This window comes from Telopea speciosissima, chromosome 3 (assembly GCF_018873765.1).
Source record: "Telopea speciosissima isolate NSW1024214 ecotype Mountain lineage chromosome 3, Tspe_v1, whole genome shotgun sequence".
Taxonomy (NCBI): Eukaryota; Viridiplantae; Streptophyta; class Magnoliopsida; order Proteales; family Proteaceae; genus Telopea; species Telopea speciosissima.
Genome location: NC_057918.1, coordinates 2,044,748 through 2,066,075, shown reverse-complemented (window position 1 = coordinate 2,066,075; position 21,328 = coordinate 2,044,748). Strand labels below are relative to the sequence as shown.

The window sequence follows — 21,328 nt, the reverse complement described above, 5'->3', positions numbered from 1 at the left end:
TGTAATAATAAAATATCCCAAAGAAAATCAGGATATTACAGCCTCCCATGATCAAGGCAGTGGAGCTACTATGGCTGCAGTAACACGCCTCTTCATCCAAGCCCTCCACCAATAGCAGACAAATGCTATTGTTACACATGCGCAGATGACTAACAGCACCAACATATAAATGTTCCAAAATTTTCCTTGTTCACCGTTAACACTAGCAGTGTTACCTGGTATTATGCCGTAACCCGACCTGATCACCTGCAGAAAAAAAAAAAAAAAGAAAAGTGATCGACGAAATGACTTCTTCAAAGTTGACATAAGTTAGTGATGAGTTCAATTCAGTGGAGATAGTGTAGGTATGGTTATTGTGCTCCTGAGTATGCCATGAGTGGACAACTGACAGTGAATTAAGTCTGATGTATGTCTACAGTTTTGGGGTTGTCTTATTGGGATGGAGTTAATTACTAGACGTAGAGCATGCAATTGATAGTACCCAAGCCCATGGTGGAGAAGAGAACCTTGTTGCATGGGCACGTAAGCCACTGATAACTGGACTATATATATATATATATATATATATATATATATAGAATTGCCAAAACTTAGGTTCCTAGCTTTTTGCCTGGTTTGATGATCTTGAAGTGATGTCTAATTTCAGTATTAACATCGGAATAGCTGGATACAGGGGGCACTCACTCATTTGGGCTGTGGGCCCTAATGGCAACACCAAATTGAATTGGCAAATGTGCCTGATAGTAGAAGAGTCAATGGATGGATTAGATGGTTATCCGCTGTTTTCTCACTGCATGGGGGTTGCATAATTAATGATGTAACAAGAAATTACAGATTGTGAAATGGAGAGAATTAAAATCATATCTCTGTTTAGTCGAATATGTAGTCTTTTCCAATCTCCACCTACACACTACAAATTGTTCCTTCTAAGGATACGAAGGATGATAAATCCGAAGGCCCGTACACCTCTGTCCTTAATAATAAAGCCTCCATCAATAATGATATTATAACAAGAAGTGTTCTTGCCACTCTTAATTATAGTTAAAATGGAAGTCCTAGACTGAGCTCACGTAGCCCAGAACTTTAATTGTGTTAAAATAGCCCTCTCAGAGGAAATTAAAGAAACCATCTTATGGTTTTCTGGCCAAATAGTCCAACCAATACAAGGGGGTTTCATGGACCACCATTTTCATTTTCATTTCTATTTCCACCATTCGAAAAATTGAGGAATATATATGAGATAAAGGTGGGCCCCTGACTGCTTTATACACATTTCTCTTTCTTGTCTATTCATTAAAATAAACCCGGTCCCATCATGAATAAAAAAAAATAGATCATAATTAAGAACAAACAAAGCAATTCAAGCATGCATAAATCCCATCATGAACATTGGTGTACGTGAAACCAATTAGAGAACATCGAAACCAACTTATAAACAGATAAAATTAAAAGTAAACAAAACACAAAGGAGGGAGGGACAGTATTCACTTTACCTCTAACGAAACACTAAAACGTGCGCTAAAGTCGAAAAAAACAGGTTCTCTTTATTTCTTCTTCTTCTTCTTATAACTCGTCAAGGGAAGGAAGGAATTGCAAAGAGAGAGACTCTATGGGAATGTGACTTAATCTAATGAGTATACACGTACATACAAACACAAGAAGAGATAGAAGAAGATTAGGAACTCCTAAGAAGTTGCACAGTTAAGTTTCTTCTTCTATATATCCATTTGTTATTTTTTCAAGCCAAGTATTTCTAATTATGGCCAAAATAGGTGGATTTTCTATGTGTTACCCACTAAATATTTTGCCTATTTTAATTAGGTCCCGATTATTAGGTTTAAAATGGTTTAATTTGATGCTTTTACTAGCCATTCTGGGAATTGATTTCTTCTTGTGTACAAAATGGTGATTTCTTGATAATCTTTTGGATAGATATTATAGTGAGCTGTAATTAATTAGATTGTCAAAGTAGATGCAAGCACATATTGCTTTGTCTTTTTATCACTTACTTTAATTACCTCTATTTCTTTTTGTTATGAGCAAGCGACATAGAGGAGTGCATAAGCAATGATGTTTGATGGAACGGTTAACAATTTCACACACTTGAGGGCAGCAAGGTCATTTCACATACATACACACACAATGCCCCAACCCTCAACATATCATTCAAACATCCCGCTCACACACATTCATCACACACGACACCCCTCAAGGTATTATTCACACACAAACACACACACACACACACACTCTCTCTCTCTCTCACACACACACATATATATAGGGAGAAGGATGGGCATGCTAGCAATATACTGTAAGCTAGCACCCTATGTGACTCCTCTCTTTCATCCTTTGAAATGACTCCCTTAACCCTTAAAGGGAGGAAGAGAGAGACAGACACATAGGATATATATATTTATAGATAGAGAGAGAGAGAGAGAGAGAGAGTAGGGCTATAACAGGGTCAGGTTGGGTTGAGCTTTTTAAAACTCTAGCCCAACCCTGAGTCCCCTTAGTTGGGCTTAGGCCCGGCCCAACCTTGACTCAAGGCCTGAAAAATCCAACATTGACCCACCTTTAGGGTCAGGTCGGGCTGATCCTGATTGGCCCTAATCTTGGAGTGGGTGAAGGGAGAGATACATGGACTGGACTGAGTTTGGCTGGGTCGGGAAGAGAACTATCAAATTTACAAATAATAACACTATAATAAAATATATTATCACTTATTATCTTTATATATATTATATTGCACAACCAAATATGTGTGACAATTAAAGTTTATAATATATATATTATGGGCCGGACCGGCTCAACTCGAGGCCTTAACCCTGGCTTAGAGTAAAAAAATATCAACCTTGACCCGCCCTCAAAGCCAAGTATCTCAACCTAGGCCCTATTCAGACTGAGCACGGGTGGTTTGGGTCAATAGGGCCAAACTTTCACCCCCAAGAGAGAGAGAGGGAGCGCGCTACCGTACCTTCCCTTGGCGGGGCTCATAGAACCCTTCCCCTATTTCCTAATGTGGTTGTTTTCGATGGTCAATGTTACAAGTTTTATGGTCCTTTTCTCTCAAATAATTGGTCACTCATGTGTTTAATGAAAGAAATGAAGGCCAGTGACCTTTCAATGAAAAGTTGACAACCATTTTCTCACATTTTTTGTTTTCTTCATACTCAAATGGATCGATAAAATGAACGGTTCTTGATACATTTTCCCTCTTTGGGAATTCTAGGGTATGATAAAGCCAATCTGCCTATTCTTTATAGAATTAATTGGTATATGGAAATGTTGCAATATTTCAACCAGCTTCAGATTCATCTTTGTTTGGGGAGATGATACATATTACTTCTTAGGGAACTACTGTTACATTGATCATGAATCTCAACTCAAACCAAATTCATATGAGCAGTCATTGAAGATCACTAATGTGGTCACAAAATGCATGCACCTTTACAGGTGAAGTGTCCTCTCCCATAGATGAAAGAGCTGACCTCCTCATAATCGATGAATGATTGTGTTGGGTATAGGCCAATAGGGGTAGTCCATGCATCTCTTGTTGTAGGACGATAGTTTTCCTTTTATTCTTCTCGATTTGTTAAGAAATGGTAGAGACAGTGAATGATATATCTTTGATGAGTGCTAGCTCTTTGATTAGGTTTTTTGTTTTTTTTTTTTTTTTGGTAATTAGTCTTTGATTAGGTTGTTGATCTGAGAAGAAGGAATTGAAGATTAATCTTTGATTAGCTTCTTGGTCTAAAAAATATACTATATATGTAAGGGAATCATTAATTAGGAGTTTGAATAAGAAATGTTCTTGGCTCACCATAGTGGGAGTGGGAAAATATTCATTTGAAAGTACATGTAAATGCGCAAATGCAACATCTTTCGTGCATAAAACAACATACTATATATAGGGATTATCTGATTGACACCTCTAAAGGTGCATATTGTATTTGATTCCTTATTTTAATTGTCTATGTTTTATTTCCAAAAGTACTTAAAAATGGAGGTATAAAAGGGTTTTCAAAAACAAGTTGAAAATGACATCATTATATCTTTGAAAAAATGTGGCATTATCATAAAACTCTTACTATTGTCATCTGTTGGAATTTTTCAAAATATTGATGTGGACTTTTAGTCCCAATATGAAAGGAAAGCTCATTGGGTTTATATGTGTTAGTAGTAAGTAGTTATTATTATCACATGTAATGCTAGAAGAGATTACGGTGCACTTGCGGCGAGGAGGTACGCGTGCACGTGCGTGAGCGCAATGTGGCGCTTTGATGGCGCATTTGCACTTTGCACTTCGCCTTAATCTTTTCGGATCGCGTGTACGATCAAGGTGCTTAGGATCGATCCGACTGTGGATCGGTGGTGATCAAGAGGAGTGCAACCCTTGGTTTAACATTGACCCCAGAGTTGCAGCCCACACGAACAGCCAAGGAGCCGCCCAATAGTCATGACCGCGTCAGCCATATGAGCCAATGGGTGTGACCCATCCGACGCCTTGTGGGCTATAAATGGCCACGAATTCTCTCATTTTATCTTGGGAGCGAGTGCACCCTTTGGGGATTAGGAGGGTGCAAATGCCTTGGACACGATTTCGTCGACTCGCCTTCTTCTGATTTCTAACATCATCGACACGTATGCTAATTAAAATATAATCATATCGAATCATTTGCTTATGCTAAACAAATCTCTATGCAAAAACTACAACCATTTTTTCATTTCATGTTTATTCCTTATTATTATTTTTTTCTCAAAACTTATAATAGATTGTGTAATATATATGCATTAATGTTGGATGTGTTTAGTTCTTTTGAACATTAGATGGAGGTATTTAGGTTATAATCTCTCAATTTATATGAGTATCTTGTTGGGTTTTTTGGATCTGTTTTTTGAAAACTATGATTTAAAACTCATATCGTTCATTTAGAATCCATGTCGTAAGTCTCCCTTTTTTAAAAGTTATATTATTGTTTAGGGTAAAACCAATATAACAGAAGGTTCTATGGTGTAGTGGTTAGCACTCTGGACTTTGAATCCAGCGACCTGGGTTCGACTCCCGGTAGGACCTTTATTAATATTTTGTTCTTTACTAAGAGCTAATTCATCATTAGTCCAAGATACATTTTGCTTTCAATATCGATCGAGAACCGTTTCCAATTTCCAAGCATTGTCAAATGGGCCCCAAGAGTGCCTGTTCGAGTATCTTGATTCTCTAAGGAATGCCAAATCAGTCGCATATATCTTTCGTTGTGACACTTGTGATAGGTTCTAGGTTTTTTGTTTTTTGTTTTTTTCTTTTAAATAAAGGTCATAGGTCGTGGGTTTCGAAATTTATGCTTTCATAATGTGAACCAATTCAATTGGATTACTGTATGGATGAGTTGGTTCATCAAGAGGTGATGTTCATGGGCCTGAATTTAATAAAACTGGGTTCAGGATGGGCCTGCCTATCTGGGCATAAATGCTAATAGATAGAATTCACATAATATTTCTTAGGGGAAGGGATTTTGTCCCAGAGCTTGGCCCTGCACCAGAGCGAGGGCTAATGGGAGAACATGAGAAAGCATCAATTGGTGTGGAGTTTCTGCCTTTCATGGGGGCAGGGCGATTATTTCATCCTATCATTTGACTAGCACAAGAGCCACACTCCAAACACTGTCTTTTTTCCCTATTTCTTATCCGCCTTGTGCGTCTAGCAAGTTTCAAGGAGGAAAGAGACTAGATCCAATTAAATGCATCGACTTGGAATCTTTTCCACCCCAACAAGCCAAAAAAAAATTATTTTTTTTTGGGGGGGTGTGGGAGGATTAAAATCCTCTGAAGTACCGGCGGGGCGGCAGTGCACATCCGACGGCACAGCAGAGGCCATGTGTGCCATGTGTGCCACCTGGCCTCTGCCGTGTCGTCGGATGTGCACTACCATCCCGCCGGTACTGCAGAGAACCCTGGTCCGGGTGTGGAAGGTTGTCAATTGAGGTTGAAGATCTGACCCTTGATTAGTATGAAAATTAGGGTGGGAATCACATGGTTACATCACCAATGATGAAGGAATTCTTCCTTCTCTACGTATAGAGGAAAACTTAATCCTTATATAATTGTTAAAACTTGAGAGCAAAGTTCTGCTTATAGTGGAAAAGCTTAGGTATGATGTGGATCGTGCACATATGAGATTTCAGCAAAGACTGACTTAAAGAGAATCTAAAAGCCAAGTTATGAACCTTCAACGCGAGTATCCATCATCACGTACTACATGAATACATCTAGGTGGGTTAGTGGGTGATCCAGAAATATTTTTTCCCAACTTGTTTTTTTATTGCCCAATGTGGCTTAACATATTTTTATTTTAGTGGTGTTGTGTTAAAAAAAAAAATTGCAAGGTGAAAAAGCAGACAAGTATGAGCCATTTTTCAACCATTAGGTAATTTGCAGGGAAAATTTCAAGTCAAGCAACTCTTAATAATTTTCTCTGAACAAGAACATAAATATAAAGAACATTTTTCTTTCCTTAAGCTATGCTTGGAAGCCAAGAAAAGAAAAGAAAAACTTTAAAAAATTTTGAATTTTAGGAGAGAGATAGATACATAAATCAATCATTGTTATATCATGATTGTTGTCTTTTTATGTTTTTTCTTTTCTTTACTTGGCTTCTAAACATAACCTTAATAGATTAATAATAAAAAGATTTATAGTAAATCATGATCTAGTTGGCTTCTATGGAGGAAATTTTTTTAGCTACGAGATCCAAAATATAGCAATTTGTTGTCTCATGTCTCAACCCAATATTTAGTTTCGAACTTTTATTAATTGAGCAACTTGTTTATTTATATAGGCTCTTGTTTATGTTGTAATATTGTTTTTAAAAGTGGAATGATATTTGGATCATTCAGCTTGGCTATTCAAAAATAAGTCTAACAGAGATCGACAATAGGGAATGTTTGGTGGCATCCAAACTTGACCTTTATGTAAACTGGAAAATCAAATTTCAACTCAAAGGGGGGAGAGAGAAAGAGTTAGTGAGAAAGGGAAGTATTATTATACCTAAATACCTAATGTCTTCTCCATGTTGTAATAAATTGAATCTTTAATAATATATGTTAATAAATTTTGTTGAATTTTTATAGTGAAACAAAAAGAGGAGGGGTTTTTGTTTCTTATGTTGATATAAGAGGGTTTCATTTTCCGTTTTGGGTGTGAAGAAGCCAAGATTCTAAATTTGAGGATTATGCCTAAATTTACTTCCACATTAAACTATTATACAATAGACGATTTTTTTTTTTTGATGAACCAAAGTGTAATCACACAAATCACACACCAATCCCAAAAGGTTAACCGGACTTTTGAGACCGTGGAATACAATAGACGAAAATTTGTTACTGTACTAGTAGTAGGAATGTTCCTGCTACAAGGCTGGCAGCCAAGGAAATGAGATCTAAAAGGGTATTTTAGAAAATACTAAAACCTAGGAGGGTGTTTCTGAACCCAAAGGGAAAGTGAATTATTACATTTATTTGGCTACTAGACTTGTAGCAGGAACATTCCTGATGCAAGTGTTGCAACAAAATTTTTTCCTTATACAATAGATTTATGGACTCTTTTTTTGCAATGGCTCAGTATTATTACTTTCTTATTTGGCAATTTCATATGCTAATGGTGCAGCTTTCTAAAGATATGTTTTAACGAAAATTTTTGCAATATCAATTACCATGAGTGGAAGACAATTGCTAGCATAATTGGTTAGAAACTTATAAATATAATAGAGGCATCCTAAGAGGAGTAGGAGGTCACACATTCGACTTTCTTAATTTCAAATTGTGCTTTAACGCACCCCCTCGTCCTCAATTTCCCCCCATATCTCTCATAGCTGTAGTCAAAGTCCCATGGGACACCATTAGTTAGGTTAGACCTAAAAAACATCTAGGCATTCCAATTAGGTCACAGTCTGAAAATAGTGTTGGCCATTCATTAATATCTTGAAAAATAAAAAAAATTAACATATTTATTGTTCCAATGATATTTTTTTTTTAAAAAAACATGTCGCTGGATGTAAGGGTAGATGTGAATCAAGGCAAGAAACAGTCATGGCTTTGAACTAATCAATTAGACAAATAATGAATATTTGACTAAAATCTACGCGTGCAAGTGCAAAGCACAATTAACTATTATATAAGTTCTGCCAACCTAGACATAAAAACCAAATGTTGTAGCTTTATGCATTCTTGGTATATATTCTGGCTATAGGACATATTGCATGTAACATCTAATTCTTCTCTATTTTCTGGCTTCAGAATACGGTCTAGACCTCAAATCTATTTTGAGAATGTATACAAAATGTCATTTGAGGTATCAAGTATTGGGTCCGATCCAATATCGTATAAGTCATATAAGATGGTTTTAAAGGGGAAGTAGTTTTCTGTCCAGGAGTGTGGTCTATGCCAGCACTCTCATGAGTCTATCTCTCTCCTCTCCATGTGAAAAGACACATCTGCCCCTTTGTTTTAAGAAAGAGACACTCCTGGACAAATATCTTTTTCCCTAAATTCAAATATACCAATATCGATCCAAATGTATTTTGATGCGCATATACCATTTTATGTTCTATTTCTATACCGGTATCAATTAGGTATCGATTATTGTCAGATGAGCCGATATAGACCAATTCCTCAGACTACCGAACAAAGCTTAAGTCAATTAATTGGGTGATCAAGTATTTTTAATCATTAATGGTTTAATTCCTCATCAACTAAGATTGATAGTGCCACGTGGTGTGGTTCCAGTGGATGAAAAGTTTACCACGTAGGAAGTCAAATGTACAGCATTTCCATAATAAAGGGTTCAAACGGGGGGGAAATGAATTGCTGCATGTGACACATAACATTGCCTAGTGACATAATTGCCAACTAGTCAACTACTATAATGAATAGTAACTTCTCCAACTAAAATCAAAATTGGACAATAAAACTGGCACGCCGTGTGGGGAGTGGGGACTGACGACTGTTTCAGGGGATATAAAATATAATTCGACGGCCGGCCGACCGGCCTCATCAACTCTTCCTAATCTCAACCGCCACTGCACTCTTTGCCCTTGTTTACTAAATGGTAGCAGAGGCTTAGAGGGTGCTAGCCCCATAGGGAATGTTCTCTAGGGTGAGGGTGAGGGTGAGGGTGAGGGTGAGGGTGGGGGTGGGGCGTTGGGGGTGACTACACCACTTTTCAAAGGCGAAAATTCTATCCCCAGATGCCACAACGTGCATTCTCAATGGTTGTCGCTTGTATGTGGTCCCTGTGCTCACCACAGAGAATGTTCTCCCTCTCATATATGGAATAGAGGGGTTATTTCATGGAGAGAGAGAGAGAGAGGGTTTCCCTTAACAAGTTTAGGGTAGAAGATTGCTACCAGGTGAGTGGCCCCTACACAAGTGTGGGGGTCACTGAGAGCATGCGTAGGGGAAACAACAGGGTGAGTTTTTTTTTTTTTTTTCAAAAGGAATTAGGTGTCATTCAACGTGATCTTGTGTGTGGGTAAAAATTGCTCACAACCTGCCAGGGATCTTTTTTCCGTAGGTTTGTACAGGGAAAAGTTCCTCCATGCAACTAATGTGTAATCTCCCAAATTTTAAAGGATTACTATTATTAATAAAGGAGATGGTTTCTCAGATCGAGCTCCTCTACAATGTAGGGTTGCGCTGCACCATAGCTTGCCATGTGGATGAACTCCCCTTTGGACGGTTTGGATTGAGCTGGAAATCCGGATTTCAAAATCTAGAAATCCTCCAGTACATCGCATGTGCACCACACTCAGCTTTCCTAATTCAATCCAGGTCGTCCAAAGAGGAGCTCGTACACGTGGCAAGCTATGGTACCGCGCCACAAGATGTCAATCTTGGTTTCCCATGCCATCGATACCACACCAATGGTGGAGCGGAAAATGTTATCATCCACATGAGACCTGCTACATGAAGCTTTTTTCCTATTGTTGATTTGAGAAGACAGAATTGCCCATTCAAGAATCCCCCTCTTTATCTTTTTAGTTCTTTTTGTTGTTTAAACTCAAGGAAGGCAATGTCGGTAACATGTATGATAGTTTGACCTAATTCCGATCCATAGATTGTGGAGTTAGGTTCTTCTCCATTCGTGTGTTCTACACCTTAAATAAATAAAGGGTGATTGTTCTCTGCCTGAGAGCGTAGGCTATGGAGCGACCATTCAAGGGGGCAGGGCTGTCATTTTGCCCACCTCCATGTGTCTGGACACATCCTATGCCTCCGACACAAAAAACATTTGGCCATAAATAAATATGACTAATCCTACCCAAAAAAAAAAAAAAAAAACTCAAACCCTCTCTTGAGTAATCTTACAATTTTATTTTTTTTTTTGTTTAACCGATTCAAATAGATATCAACTAATAAATAAAAAATTAAATATCTACTAATATTGAGGCTCTCGAAGGTTTTACAGATTCTTGAGAATAAAGAAAATAGTTGAGATGACTAAGAGACATGGATTGAGAGCAAATCAAATTCGTTGAGGGGAGGAAGGTCTAGGTTACGCAAGTCATTAATGTAAATTGATAGTCAACAATCTAAATTCAATTTGCATAAGTATTCGATTAAAGGTATTGGTATCTGGTCCTGTTCACATCCAATCGATATTCAATCCTTTTACATCCCTATTTGGGATTTTGGAGTTTGGACTTCTTCACACGTAGCCAGGGCTGTTTGCTCGGTTGTATTGGGCCAAATCGGATGGTTTCACCTCAACTAGAATCATTCCACCGTTACAGATATCAGTTCGATAGAGATATCACACCGTTTTTAAAACTATGCACTAAACTGCTCTGCAAATGAGATATAATGTCACTATCAACCTCAATTTTAGCGATCGATATCGGACATGGGATCGGTCTATTGCCCAATATCGATCTGATACCAATCTGGTTGGCTCGTATCAGACAGATTTGTCTGTAGATTTTAATAAAAACAGTTATTTTTTACTTTGTTGCCCTTGATTTGTATTGCTCCACCGTTACAGGATCGCCTAGAATTGATATCGTGGACCATCGATACCGATACAGATCGGATGATGTTGACGATGCAAACCGATTCCTTGATCTGTGTTCTCAAACCCCCTCACCCCCAACCTTTCCGTCTCCTCCTCTCTGGCCTTCTGTAGTACTATGTAAAGATTTCTGGAGAAAGCATGGTTCTAAGTATTGGTATCCTATCGCTTATGAGCGATACGTATCGATTTTACTAGTCAATGATACCGATACCATGCCGATAGCACGATACAGATAAGGAGTAAAATGATCAAAAAACTCATTTTTAAAAGGAAATTCAGGGTAATGTTGTCCGATACAGCCAATTCAGGTCGATACCGTAATGCTATCGTATCGGTGTTGGGTGTTACCGATACCCGTTCCGATACCGTTCACTAATCCATGGGAGAAAGTGTCAAAGATCAAATGTCAAATAGTCAACGATGGGCGGAGCAAGAGTCAAAGTAGTGAACCTCGTTTGGTTACTCTCATGAGTCATGAGTCATGGGTCGCGACTCGCGACGTGTCCACCTGAGTATCTCTTATCTCACTAAAAAAGAGATCCGGAGAAGAGAAACGCTGCTGTTGAATCGCCGCCCGTACGCAACCAAAAGCCTTGTTTGGTTACTCCTCCTCTCAAGTCTCAATGTGACATGCTTCATGAGTCACGACGACCTCTCCTACTCCTCCTGAATCCCTTCCCTTGATCATCTCGCTAAAAAGAAAAGTAAAAAAGACGGCTGCAGCTACCGCTGATGTTGAATCACCTTCCTTACGCAACCAAACCATTGGCGGATTGGCCATACGAAGTAAGGTCTTCTTCCATGGCCGCCGGCGACTATTCCTCGACAACGGAGATTGCCGTTATCTGACGCAGCAATGGTGGTAAAGTGGAGACCCTGATTGAGCCAGCTGCCTTTCCTTACTTAGTTTCCTTTGTATTAGTTTTTCTCTCTCTCTCTCTTTTATCGTTAATAATAATATTGAGGGATCTTGTTAGCGAGAATAAGGGCAAGAAAATGTATGTGGTTCCTCCACCTCAGGATTCCGATCCGAACGCCGCCGCTGGAGGCGATGGCTCCCAGACTCTCAGGACTTACCAAACCTGGAAAGGCAGCAATGTAAGTGCCCATATTTCTTTCCCCTTTATTCCTGTTTATAGAACACTAGGGATTTGCTTAAATATTTCTCATCCAATTTTATTGTCAATTGAATTCGAGGTTTGGGGTGTTTTGTGTCACTGCAATTGCGAACCACGAAAGATCTTGTTCTTCCGGTGGTAACCCTAATTTCATCGTTTCCTTCAATTTGTTTGTTACGGAACATGGCTTCAGAAGTTGGGTCAATTTGTTGCTTATTCGGTTTGCACGGTAAGACTGGGGAGTGAGAACTTAGTGCATATGCAGCACAGGTCGATTTTTTTTTGGAGTAGGGGAGAGGTTGGTGGATGTAGTTATTCTTTGCTGTTACATCAGTCAGCTTGGCTTCAGTTTGGCGTTTTAGAAAGATTTCATCTTTGATGCTACCGAGGTTGATATTTTCTTCATGACCATGTGTCAATTGAAGTGTCCTTAAGACTGGGGGCTTTGGTGGCCTCTTCTGTATCAATATAGAGCAGGTTCCACAAATTCTAGTTAGTGCATAAAAGCCCTTAGATCAGGGGCTTTTGTACCCTCTTTCTGTATCAATATAGAGCAGGTTCCACAAAATCTAGTTAGTGCATCAAAGAGATTGGTTGGATTTTCCGAAGTAGTATGGGATAGGATAAACATCTTTTTGACTGAATATTTTGTACGCTTGGCCTGAACAGTTGTTATTTTAAAACTTTCTGTTTGGGTTTGGGTTTGTGTTTTTCAGATCTTTGAAAATTGGAAGTGGGTGATTTTTTTTTTTTATGCAGTGGGACTTCTCTTCTCTCTCTAGCCTTAAATAACTAGACATGGATTTAATGTTTTCCCTCTTTCTAGTATTGTCTCTTACATAACAGCAAGTGATGTTGGCTTATAGCAGTTATAGTTCAAGATCGAGTATAGATGCTTTTTGTAGTTTCTCTTTGCTATTTGTACATCACTTGGTATTAGGGCATCCTGATTCCATTGGAGTATGTGCAGGATTTGTAGGACAGCTAATGTCTTTGCAATTTACATGATGAGGTTTTTGGAACTAAAGACCTGGTGTGGGAACTAGACGTGAAGTGTATGGAATAAAAGGGGATCTATCTCATCTTTAGAGGGTAGAGGGAGAAATCAAATATTGCCATTGAGAATCACTATATGTGATGATTAATTAGTGACGATAATTTTCTTTAACTGGTTTACCATCGTACGGATGGATGGCAACAGCCAAAAGATTTTCTTGATGTTGGAGATTTAATATGTAAACTCAAACTTGATTCTTTTATGGGTGGTTTAACAAGCATTGTCACATCATGTGAATGACGAGATATTCCTGAGCTAATCTTGTTCTGCTAGATTTATGTGCCCTAAGGATTTAGGTTGGGAAATTTAGTTTATGGGTTTTGGAGAGAAAAAGTAGAAGATTTAACTCTTTAGTTCAAGTGACCAAGATATAAGGTTGTGGCATTTGCAAATTAGGAATTAGATTAGGATTTAAGTATCAGTATACCAGCCAATCTTTGGGGAAGATTGCTGGGGTCAGTCAGCATTGGCTGGATTGGTTAACCAATTCAAACAAGTTGTGGGCAGGCAAGGGATTCGAAAATCCTGATTATCCTGCAGTTACTGGGACCAAAGGAATTCTGAGAGAAATTTTTTGAAAAGATCTACAGAAGATGTATTAATCGAAAAAAGAAAAAGGACCAACAGAGAGAATGAGAGAGAGTAGCAGAAAAAAGAAGTAACTAAAAAACCAAACCAGCGAAATGAATACCCTATGGCTCAATTTGATTAACTCAACACACCAAATAATGTTGTTTACAGCCCTATATAGACTACTCACCCCAAATAAGTATGGCTTTAAAGGAAAATCCTTAAACAACTAGGAAATTATCTTCAATAATAAAGTCCCCTAATATAAATCTATTTACAGCGTACCAACTCCCGTGAGTTATCATTCATTTCCAAATTAATTAAAAGTACTTATTAAGGAAAAATACTTGAAATTGAATTCCTACTCTAATTACACTTCCTAAAATAGAATCCCGTCACAGATCAATGGCTCATCAATAAATTGGTCATAACTTTCCCGATACAACCTGGAGTTACAAGTCTTGGTTTTGTTGGATAGGTAACTAAATAACCTTTCGAACGAACCTAATGTCATGCAAAACAAATAAGTTTTAACCTTCATTAAATAAGCCCCTTAAAAAGAACAGAAATAACCCATTTTTCTGTAATGCAATGTTCTTAATCACCAAAAGCTAATCTAATGCTCTGTGGGACGTATCTAAACTACTCAACTGGGCTATTGAAATGCTCCTACACTCTACACTAAGTTCTGGACTAAAAAGGAAAAGAAGAGAGACATGCCTCCATTAAGCTAGCGTAAAACTACTATACTTTTAAGTTTCAGGCCTCAAGTAAATACGATTTGATAGGAGTAGATTGAAATGAACAAAATAGAAAATAACTATTCATAATTAAAGTAGTTCTTGCCTGCGAGTGACGAAAGAGAAAGGGAAACCAAAGCATGGTACTAAATGCCGCCACATGTTGTTTTGTAAGATACTGATGTACTGGGTAGGGAGAGAGAAGGGGGTGGGAGGGAGGGAGATTTTGAATATATTCAAATCAAAAGTCTAAAGCATTTGGCATTTTGTTTTCTGTAATGCCACATGTTTTAAATGATTCTGGAGGGTGAAGACATGATACATCCCCAACACCAAATATATTATAATGGGACATGTATTTTTGTTTTCCAACGGTAAACATTTTCAATATTTACAACTTCTTTTTGTGAATCAAATGTTCTGTTAGATGAGATTTTTTCTAGTCTAGTTCCCATTTTATTCTGGGTGATTTAAAGTGACATGTAAGGTTGTTAGTGCCATCTAAGTATGTTCTTCACCAATCTTGCTTTAAGCCAACATTAACTTGATTACTTTATGATTACCATTTATTTCATATTGTGAAGTCTTTTTTGGTTATGAAATGCTACCAGCCAGGTTGCTGAATTTGTACCATATTTTAAGCAGTATTTCTCATTGGGAATCATGTTTGTTGCTGATCGTCCTATCCTTGAACTTGTATATGTCAGCTATATCGTGCCTATGGCAATTGCCCAAGTGTGTTTTTCCAAGTATTTCAAGATGATGTGTAATTAAGCTTGGATTTCTTATTGTGGAGTGCCTCAATGGTTTTTTTTTTGCTCATCATATTCATCAAGACGCCGTATTTTTTTATGCAGATTTTCTTTCTTCGAGGAAGGTTTGTATTTGGTCCAGATGTCAGGTCACTGTTGTTAACCGTATTCCTTATTGCTGCTCCTGCCATAGTTTTCTGCGTCTTTGTAGCCAGAGAACTGATTGATTACTTGGGAATATCAATAATTGTTGTTGCTGCTGCATTCACATTTTATGTGAGTATTGTTTTGCTCTGAATTTACTGTCAATTCTTTTTATATATTACATGTTCTTGACTACATTTTCTTCTTTCATGTGCATTTAATGTTCTATAATGTTGGACTATGGTTAGCAAATGTTTGCTGATGGTATAATCTTTTGACTGTGCAACCTGTTTTTTCTGACTCAGAGAAGAACTGCTATGTTGATTAAATATGTAATTTGATATAACAACAATTAGTGGTATTCAATTTTCGAATAAGGTTCCTTTATTGGGCATGGGACATGATATAGCATTCTGTTGAACCATTTAATTACATTAGCCCGTAGTGTCTTTTGGATGTTTTACCAATAAACAGGTTAGGTCTATTGGTTGTGCACCTTTTATGGTGGTCTTGCTCAAAATGTGCCTCTGCCTTTTCCCTATTTTGGCCATTATAAATGATCCTGACATGCTTAAGTCCTTTATGTACTCTCCACCATCCAATTTTTACGGAGTCACCCTAATTTCTTCCCATGTTGGCAAATTTGGATATATTCTGAATGCTGCTAACCCTAATTTCTTCCCTTTTGCAGACATGTTTACTTGCATTGATTCATTGGTCATGTGCCTTGAACCGAAATTTTAATCTGATCATTTTGGAAAATCAATCCCTGTCATTGCTTTCACACCTTAATGTTTAAAAAGAAATGATCAGCTCTTTTATTTTATCCAGGTTAGGAAGTTTTTACTTGCATTTGTTGTGGCGTTGTCTTGCCTTATTGTGTATGACATTGCTTGCTAATTGGTATGATTTTATTTTACAAACTGCTACAAGTAGAATAATGAACTTGTCAAACTGAAAAAGAAACCTAAAAAATGGATATCTGATGTATACTCTTTGCAAATCTGTAGATTGGAAAATGTACTCTGCAATTGATTTCTTATCCTCAGATTAATAAAATAAAATGAACTTATTTGAGGGTTCTTTTTCTTAAAAAAAAAGGGGGGGGGGGGGGGGGTTGAGTTTAAAGGTTGAAGATTACTAATTGAGATGGTAATGAGAACTGATGAATGCATTTGATTCCTCAGGTTTTAGTTCTTCTTCTGCTAACCTCTGGACGAGATCCTGGTATTATACCTCGTAATCCATACCCTCCAGAACCAGAAGTCTATGATGGGAATGCTGAAGTTGGCGGTGGCCAGACTCCGCAGTTACGTTTGCCTCGCACGAAGGATGTTGTTGTTAATGGTATCATTGTTAAGATCAAGTACTGCGACACATGCATGCTTTATAGGCCTCCTCGCTGTTCACACTGTTCAATCTGCAATAACTGTGTTGAAAGATTTGACCACCACTGTCCCTGGGTTGGACAGTGTATTGGGCTGGTAAGGGATGGTGCACTGTGATATGTTTCATTTATATTACAGGATGACATATAAAATGCTCTGAATTTTACCCAAGTCCAAGCCCATCAGTTAATGGAAAATCATTATTTTAATTACAATCATAGTTGTCATGGCGTCGCCATGGCGTCCTGGCGCTGGAGAAATGTGCATATTGACCTCCGCTATGGCGTCCTGTCTCTCATTCCCTCGTCGATTTCTTCTTCTTTAATTTTTTGTTTCTTCCCCAACCTTAGACCCACTCCCTGTTTCCCTAAATCTCCTATTTTAGCCTTGGTTTCTGAGTTTTTTCTTTCTATCGTGTTATTGCAAGGTTGAAGAAGACATATTAAGTCTTTAAAATTGCAAGTAAGGACAACTTATATTATTTAAATTAAACCCCCTATATTCTCTATTGCTATTCTGTTTAGCCCGTTCAGTTTTCTCTTTAACTCCAGTAAATTACAGTTCTGTCACTCCTTTACAACTTCAGATTAATTACAATTCTGCCAGTGCTCTTATAAATCTTGATTTATCTATTAGTTTGTCATTCAACTTTGAATTTACTTACAATTCTGCCATGGTCGACATGATTGCCATGGCAACGCTATGGAAGGCGACGTGTCGATATATCGATCAAACACCCCTCCACCGACTTGGATCGCCGTGACGCCATGACAACTATGATTACAATTGGTGAGACTTCTCAAGTTTGCCCCAGATGTCAAAGGATATCGTATCCTAGATCTGCTGATTAGATCTAGACTTCCTAGTCCTGTCTTCTAAAATCACTCTCCATCCAAACATGACAGATAGTTGCACAAAGTCAAGCTTGGCCATTGAATTATAGCAATACTTCCCACTGAATTTTCTGTAATCCATCTCCACTCCTAGCAGGCCAGCATCTGTAGAGCATCCTTTTCCAAATACGAGTGGAAGGCCACCATGGTGCTTTCTTTAAGTGGTTTATCATCTTGAGCATGATAAAGCTCTTAGGATTTCCATGTGAGATGTTACAAAATAATAAGCATGCATGTGGGATTGATAGGTGAAAATAAAACTCGTGAGAAATTCAAATAGAATCAAGTTGTTATGGGTGGCATTAGTGATGACGTTGCTCTATGCAATAAAAGTGGGAACAGGGATGATAGTTGGTATGGAGTTTATTTATTTATTTGATTGGAGGAATTTGATAGTTCTCTTGCTGTCAGTCTGCCTCAACCCCTATTACCTTCCTTATTAGGACTTTATTTTGTGGTCATTTGCAGCCTACATCCATGAATCTAAACAGTATTATGATTGCATTTGCAGCGAAACTATAGGTTCTTCTTCATGTTTGTCTTCTCCACGACTCTTCTTTGCATATATGTATTTGGTTTCTGCTGGGTCTACATTGTGAAGATTATGGATGCTGATAACACATCAATCTGGAAAGCAATGTTAAAGACCCCTGCATCCATTGTGCTGATAATATACACATTCATATGTGTCTGGTTTGTTGGTGGCCTTAGTGTGTTCCATTTGTATCTCATTAGTACAAACCAGGTAAGAGACATTCTCTTCTGATAAAATCATAATAGTTAAAATTCTTTTTATGAACTCCCAAATAGTCCATTTGATGATACAAGGTTCACTGTGCTGTGGCAGACCACTTATGAGAATTTCAGATACCGGTATGATCAGCGAGACAACCCATATCACAAGGGATTGGTGGAAAATTTCAAGGAAATATTCTGCACAAGCATTCGTCCATCTAAGAACCATTTCAGGGCCAAGGTTCCACAGGAGCCGGTATTGCCACCACGTTCCGGAGGTGGTGGTTTTATTAGTCCAAACATGGGTAAAGCTGTAGGAGATATAGAAATGGGTAGGAAGCCAATCTGGGGAGAACCTGCTGCTGGGTTTGGTGATTTTGATGGGTCACTCAGCCGCAACAGTGGCTTGGACAGCAAGGATGGTGGGTTTGATGATGTATCCTCAGACTTAAGTAGGACTCTTCCAGCAGCTGGTACAGAGGGGCATGCACTACATCCCAGGCGCTCTAGTTGGGGCAGGAAAAGTGGGAGCTGGGATATATCGTCTGAAGTTCTTGCTGTGGCAGCAGGCATTGGTGAGTCTAATCGGGTTGGTGGTGACAACATTGGCAGCCAAACAGCCGGAAAATGGCATGCTTAAATAGGTTCTAGGCTCTGGTAAAGGAATATGTAAAACACAACATGGACAAAGAAACAGTAAAGGGTGTGCAGTGGGTGTGGAGTGTGGGTGTTTTGAATGTGTAATGGTTTCTCGGCCACCAGCATTCAGTAATCCCAGTTAATAGTGACTGCTGATGGCTACTTCACTGTCTGGAACTCGCATGCCCGACTTGAAATTCGTTGGTTTAAGATATTGAGAGGAAAGGTTAAAGTGTGGAGATCCATATCCCTTTTATCAATTTTCATATTATTGTTGTGTTGGCTTTTGGTGTGGAACTCTCATGGTTGGGATCAATGAAGGTTAGAATCACCACAATTGTATTTCTGGGAAGGAATCGTGTGCCACGACGAGCTTTTACTTTTCATCACCCTGTCTTGGTTGTGCTGCAGTTGTAAAGATTGTTCATTTTTCTTCTTTTTTTTTTGGGGTGCGTTTTGTGCGTGTGATTTTGGATTCTCTGTTACGTGTTATTAGTGATGTAAATTTAATAATGATCTTCTCATTTCAATGTCTCGTTCTGAAATTCTTGTGTCAGTCCATTGGGGATTTTGGTCATATTTTTTACCTGAGTTTGTGACCAAAAAAAAAAACAGGGACGGTGTCGATACAATGAAAAAAAAAAAAAGCCTTGCTTCTTGTTGCAAGGATAGCCGGAGATAGGGGAGGTGGGTTGTGGAGGGTCTAATTTTGAAAGAAAGAGCTAAGCAAATTACAAAAATAACCTCATTAAAAGATAAGTGTAAATAATGTGGCCAAAGGCAAAGATTAAGAGGTTACAAAAATCTGCTGTAACTATTTTGGTTATAAACACATTTTCCCAAATCTAAATTTAGATATAAATTATGATCATTGATGTGCATGGATTATTAAAATATGGGGACTAAGACTCGTGCACGAGAGATTCTCTCATCAAGTAAGCCTATCTTTATAGGGAGGCAGGGTGGGTTTAGTCATTTCGTATGGGCATAAAGTACTCCATACAGGCAGTGCATGAAAACTATTGCCTTAAAATATAATAATATTAAAATAAAAAAAAATTGCATAAACTGTAGTGGCAGGACACCATGTGGTGATATATTTGATTGATTTCCTATGGAAAATTATCGCCCCAGTATTGGGGGCGGTCCAGTACGCATCGTGCGGTTAAGTACCGTCCATGTGTGCACAGTGAGCCCCATTATGCACACATGGGCAATGCCCAACCGCACGATACGCACAGGACCCCCCCAGTACGCATCGTGTGGTTAAGCACCGCCCATTGTGCACACATGGGCTGTGCCCAACCGCACGATGAGCACAGGACCCCCCAGTACTGGGAGCGATAAAGTACTAGCTTTCAGTGCATGAGTAAAACTCTGAAAGCGTAGCTGAATTCTGAGATCTCCCTTCAACAAATTCAACTCAGAAGACCTAAAGATGAAGCACTAGTTGTAGTGCAGGGACAGATATACACCATTGAAGCGATGTTAATTTACAAATTTAAAGAAGATCCACAGGATTGCTAGAAGCTGCTTCCTCGGAGTTGCTCAAGGTAAGGCTTCCGTTTCCCCAAAGTCAAATTCCTCAAGTAAGTTACAGAGAGATCTTGTAGGTCATTTTAACAGATTAGTCAGTACTTCATTCTGTAGGTTGGTGGAGTGGTGGTAGTTGTGTAGTAATGGGTGTATTTGGGGCTTCATCTTTAAGGAGGATCAAGGGTGTCAAAAATATCTATCCGAACCGGTTGGACTGATTGAATCGAAGAAAAACTAACCGAACCAATTTGATACATATGAAGGTAATTCGACAAAATTCCAAATTTGACGGTAGTTTTGTAAATTATTTACATGTGGTGCTTCTTTCTCCCTATTATTTAGTAGCTATATTTGAAACTTATAAAAGTTTTTAAGAATTATAAGTTGTTCCCATGGATTACGGTTGTCTTACACGGATTCTATGTATGCTCATACATTCGTTATAGACTCATAAAGATTCTATCACTTGACGTTAAGTATTCTATTATTTTATACGAATATGATTTTTGGGAAAATGTTTTCTGCGTTAGGGGCGCAGGCTATACTCAAACACATGGGGTGTGCGAAATGATTATCCCGCCCTTGAAGATCAAAAATACCACCCCGTATACTGGGCACAGCGTGCAATAGGTTACAGAGAACATCGATTCATGATTTTTACGTAATTATAAATAGCAACCAAGAGAGAG

The 21,328-nt window shown here is 38.3% G+C and overlaps 1 protein-coding gene, 1 long non-coding RNA gene and 1 other non-coding gene across 3 annotated transcripts; all 3 read left to right on the top strand.

The window, feature by feature from the left end:
* The first annotated feature begins 3,876 nt into the window (after positions 1–3,876).
* LOC122656038 lies at positions 3,877–19,662 on the top strand. The gene is made up of 3 exons (XR_006332031.1): positions 3,877–3,887; positions 11,466–11,472; positions 19,243–19,662. It is a non-coding gene; the product is annotated as an uncharacterized LOC122656038 (long non-coding RNA).
* On the top strand, positions 5,006–5,077 carry TRNAQ-UUG. Its single transcript has one exon. It is a non-coding gene; the product is annotated as a tRNA-Gln (tRNA).
* Positions 12,026–19,122, top strand: LOC122656035 (probable protein S-acyltransferase 7). Its single transcript, XM_043850462.1, has 5 exons — positions 12,026–12,165; positions 15,410–15,580; positions 16,636–16,932; positions 18,241–18,474; positions 18,577–19,122. Exons 1-5 carry the CDS (start codon positions 12,064–12,066, stop codon positions 19,102–19,104), a joined length of 1,332 nt encoding a protein of 443 aa, XP_043706397.1. The 5' UTR covers positions 12,026–12,063; the 3' UTR covers positions 19,105–19,122.
* Positions 19,663–21,328: the final 1,666 nt, after the last annotated feature.

Coding starts and splice junctions, on each gene's coding strand:
- LOC122656035 (XM_043850462.1), top strand. CDS start 12,064: ATGTATGTGGTTCCTCCACCTCAGGATTCCGATCCGAACGCCGCCGCT. Junction 12,166..15,409: donor AAACCTGGAAAGGCAGCAAT/GTAAGTGCCCAT, acceptor TTTTTTATGCAG/ATTTTCTTTCTTCGAGGAAG. Junction 16,933..18,240: donor TTGGACAGTGTATTGGGCTG/GTAAGGGATGGT, acceptor TTGCATTTGCAG/CGAAACTATAGGTTCTTCTT.